This window comes from Medicago sativa, chromosome 1 (genome assembly GCF_051527215.1).
Source record: "Medicago sativa cultivar Bolivia chromosome 1, Bolivia_mono, whole genome shotgun sequence".
Classification (NCBI taxonomy): domain Eukaryota; kingdom Viridiplantae; phylum Streptophyta; class Magnoliopsida; order Fabales; family Fabaceae; genus Medicago; species Medicago sativa.
In genome coordinates, this window is record NC_140749.1 from 56,949,105 (window position 1) to 56,952,438 (window position 3,334).

General features: G+C 29.9%; 1 protein-coding gene across 1 annotated transcript; it reads left to right on the top strand.

The window, feature by feature from the left end:
• The first annotated feature begins 684 nt into the window (after positions 1 to 684).
• On the top strand, positions 685 to 3,099 carry LOC146955652 (uncharacterized). Its single transcript, XM_085712487.1, has 3 exons — positions 685 to 1,253; positions 1,457 to 1,583; positions 2,543 to 3,099. The coding sequence occupies exons 1-3, from the start codon at positions 685 to 687 to the stop codon at positions 3,053 to 3,055; spliced, it is 1,209 nt and encodes a 402-aa protein (XP_085568613.1). The 3' UTR covers positions 3,056 to 3,099.
• The last annotated feature ends 235 nt before the right edge of the window (positions 3,100 to 3,334 follow it).

Consider the following 3,334-nt stretch of genomic DNA (forward strand, 5'->3'; position numbering starts at 1 on the left):
AAAATCAAATTAACTTTTTGCATTTTCGACACATATAAATTAAATTTTAAACATCACTAAGTTCTTCCTATGACAATTTTAACTAAAACTACACACACATAGAAAACATAAATTTTGTATGTGTGTGGGTTCATTTATGTTAAGAATGTTTTGATAAAAATGATTTCTTATTTTTAATTTTAATAATAATAATAATAATAATAATAATAATAATATTTGATTAAATCCTTAAAAAAAAAATTGCGTAAAGTTAAATAAGTAGGGGGTTAGGGGTTCAAATCCCAACCCCTGAATATGAAGAACCACATGTTACTCATGCGCTCATTATATTTGCTAAAAGCTTTCTCTAAAATACAAAATTCGTAACAACCTCATCATTTCTTTTTATTTATAAAAAATTATCAAAGTGAAGAAAATATCAAAATTAACAAAACTTGTAAAGTAATATTCTTAGTTATTAGCTTGGAAGCTTAATATTCATAGAAGTAATTAATCTCAGCTGTTTGATGTTAAGATGACATCAATTATCACATGTTCTACGAGCTCACTATCTCTTTATTTTTTTGTTCTATTTTCAAGATATAACAATAGAGCTTATAAGAGTTCTTGAACCCCAACTCCCTTTTATTTAATCTAATACAAGAAAATTTGAATCTCTCTGTATTGGATTTCTTTCTCAATCTAATGGAATTAGATCCAAGTTTTCCAGAAAGAATTCCTTATCTATTTGAAAATTTTCCTAAAATTCCTCTAGAAAAACCAGAGATCCCCGCACTGGTTCTCTTGCAACCAAGTTCTACTCTTACACCTGCACCATCTAATTACACTGGTTTTTTGTACCATAAATCCAATCAATATAACGAACATCCTCTTAATGGGGTGAACCATCACACTTCTATGGTAGTTCCTTCCTCCATCAAACCATTTTCAATGAACCAAACCCTTTCGCACACGACTGCAAACACCAATGGAACCCAGAGAGAATTTTTCATCGATCAAAATCCAATGACCTTTACACCAAACTATAACGAAATGGAAGCCATGCATGACCTCCTTCAATATGGTGAAACTTCACAATCTCGAGTAATTTCCTCTCTACCACCATCACTAGTTTATGGAAACCAACCAGAAGACCATGATCAAGGAAACATTCTCATTGACCAGAAGCAACAAAAGAAGGTTCACAAAGACAAAGAAATTCAACAAAAAGAATCCAATATAAGAAAAGGCCAATGGACTCGTGATGAGGATGGGTATATTAAATCATATAAAATTTGTACATTCATTACTATAAAATGTTTTCAGGTTCTTAGGGTGGATTTGTTATATACTCTATTGGTTCAATTTGATGGTTTTATATGTCAATTTGATTCATCTTATCTCGACTATGTTATTTTTATTTGTTAATGATTGTTAACATATGATGAACAATTAATAATTTTTTATATTCTTGTAGGATTCTTGTCAAATTGTTGGACTATTCTGGGTTTAATAACTGGTCTCAGATTGCTAAGTTTATGAATGGCAGAAGCGGAAAACAGTGCAGGGAGAGATGGCATAACCATCTTCGACCGGACATTAAGGTGTCTTTTTCTTCAATCCTTTTAGGCTTTTATCTCTTACACATACATTTTAATGCTCTTGTCTTCTATGCTTTTTCATGTAAATATTTTCATGTAAACATAGATGCATCAAATAAATCAAAAAATTAAGAATGCATATCAATTTAATGTGTTAAATTATTACATGTATATAAATTTATAACGACGTGCGGAATTCTTGAAATTTTTGTGATACGTCAACATTAGTTCATTAGTTTAGTTGTCTATATTTATGAATAAGTTTTCTAAGTAATTTTTTTGTAAACTAAGAGTGTTCTAAGTATCCATTTAAGAACATGTATCATAATAATGAACTATCATATTTCTGAATGTATAAAACTTAGTTTTTATATCCATTTATAAAAAAAAAAGTGTTCTAAGTAAAAAAAAATGTAAACTAAGAGTGTTTTAAGTATCGATTTTGTTGTTTCTCTTACTAAGAGATAATTTATTTTATAAAACACATTTTTTACACCTTTTTAAAAAATACAAATGATAGATATGCCATTTATCACTGGAGAACAAAAGAAACAATATCCATATGTATCCATGCTTTATCCATAAGTATCTTCAGTGATTTTTTTTTTTTTGAAAAAATATTTGGATAAGTTTTGTTTATAAAATGCTTCCTTACCGATTTCTTATTTTGGTTAATTTTGAACAAATGGATATTGTATGAATTATGTGTCCCGTTTTTACGCTTCTCCTTTCATATTATCATATATGTTATTTTAATTTGTCTCTCGTAAGACAATGTTTTCTATTTTAGATAAAAAAAAAGGACTAATGTTCATGATCTCCCTCATTTGCAAAAACAAATAGATGATATGTCTAGATAGCTAATTAGATTCACTCATTACCAGATTAGTGAAATTGAAATCTTTCTCATTATAATTAATCATATATCTAATCTAGACATATATTGTTTGGTATTAATGTAGAAAGAGTCATGGAGTGAAGAGGAAGATAGAATATTGATCGAAGCTCACAAGATAGTTGGGAACAAGTTTGCTGAAATTGCAAAGAGACTTCCTGGACGTACTGAGAACTCCGTCAAGAACCGTTGGAACTCCGCTAAGCGCAGCCTGAATGCTACAAAGAAGCCGAACCGGCGAAATAGTTCGAAAGGAACACTACTTCATAAATACATCAACGAAATCACTAATTCTAAGGATGTTCAGAAGGTGCCAAAAAATTCCACCAACATAATGAACATTGAGTATCAGACAAATTTCGACAATACCTATACCAACCCTGGTCTTAGTGATGTTCGATATGAAATTTCTGAGTGTGGTGTTAACTTTGAAGGTTTGGTTACTTCAGTGGAAGAACTTGGTGGCAATGTGACAATGATGTTGACTGGTGAAGATGGAATGGCAAGTGGCTCTGGCACAATGAGTCATGAGATTGGATCATATCAAATGGAGTTTTTTCCTCATGTTAATGATCTATAGAAACTCCTAAGGGTGGTGTCTCCATTTTTCAAATACAAATGAAAAGAAAAAATTTATTCCTATGTGATATTTTTTCTGGTTATTATCAGAAATGAGGAGAATGACATGCTTGTAGTTTTACTTTGGATATATGTAAGAGATTTGTTTATAAAAATAAAAATTGTTTATAAAAAAAAATGGATAAGGGGGAATTTTTATAAAAGTGATATTAACGATTATTTACAATTGATCTTGCACTTTTGAGTAAAGAATTAAGAAGTTTGAAGGAGTAGATATTAA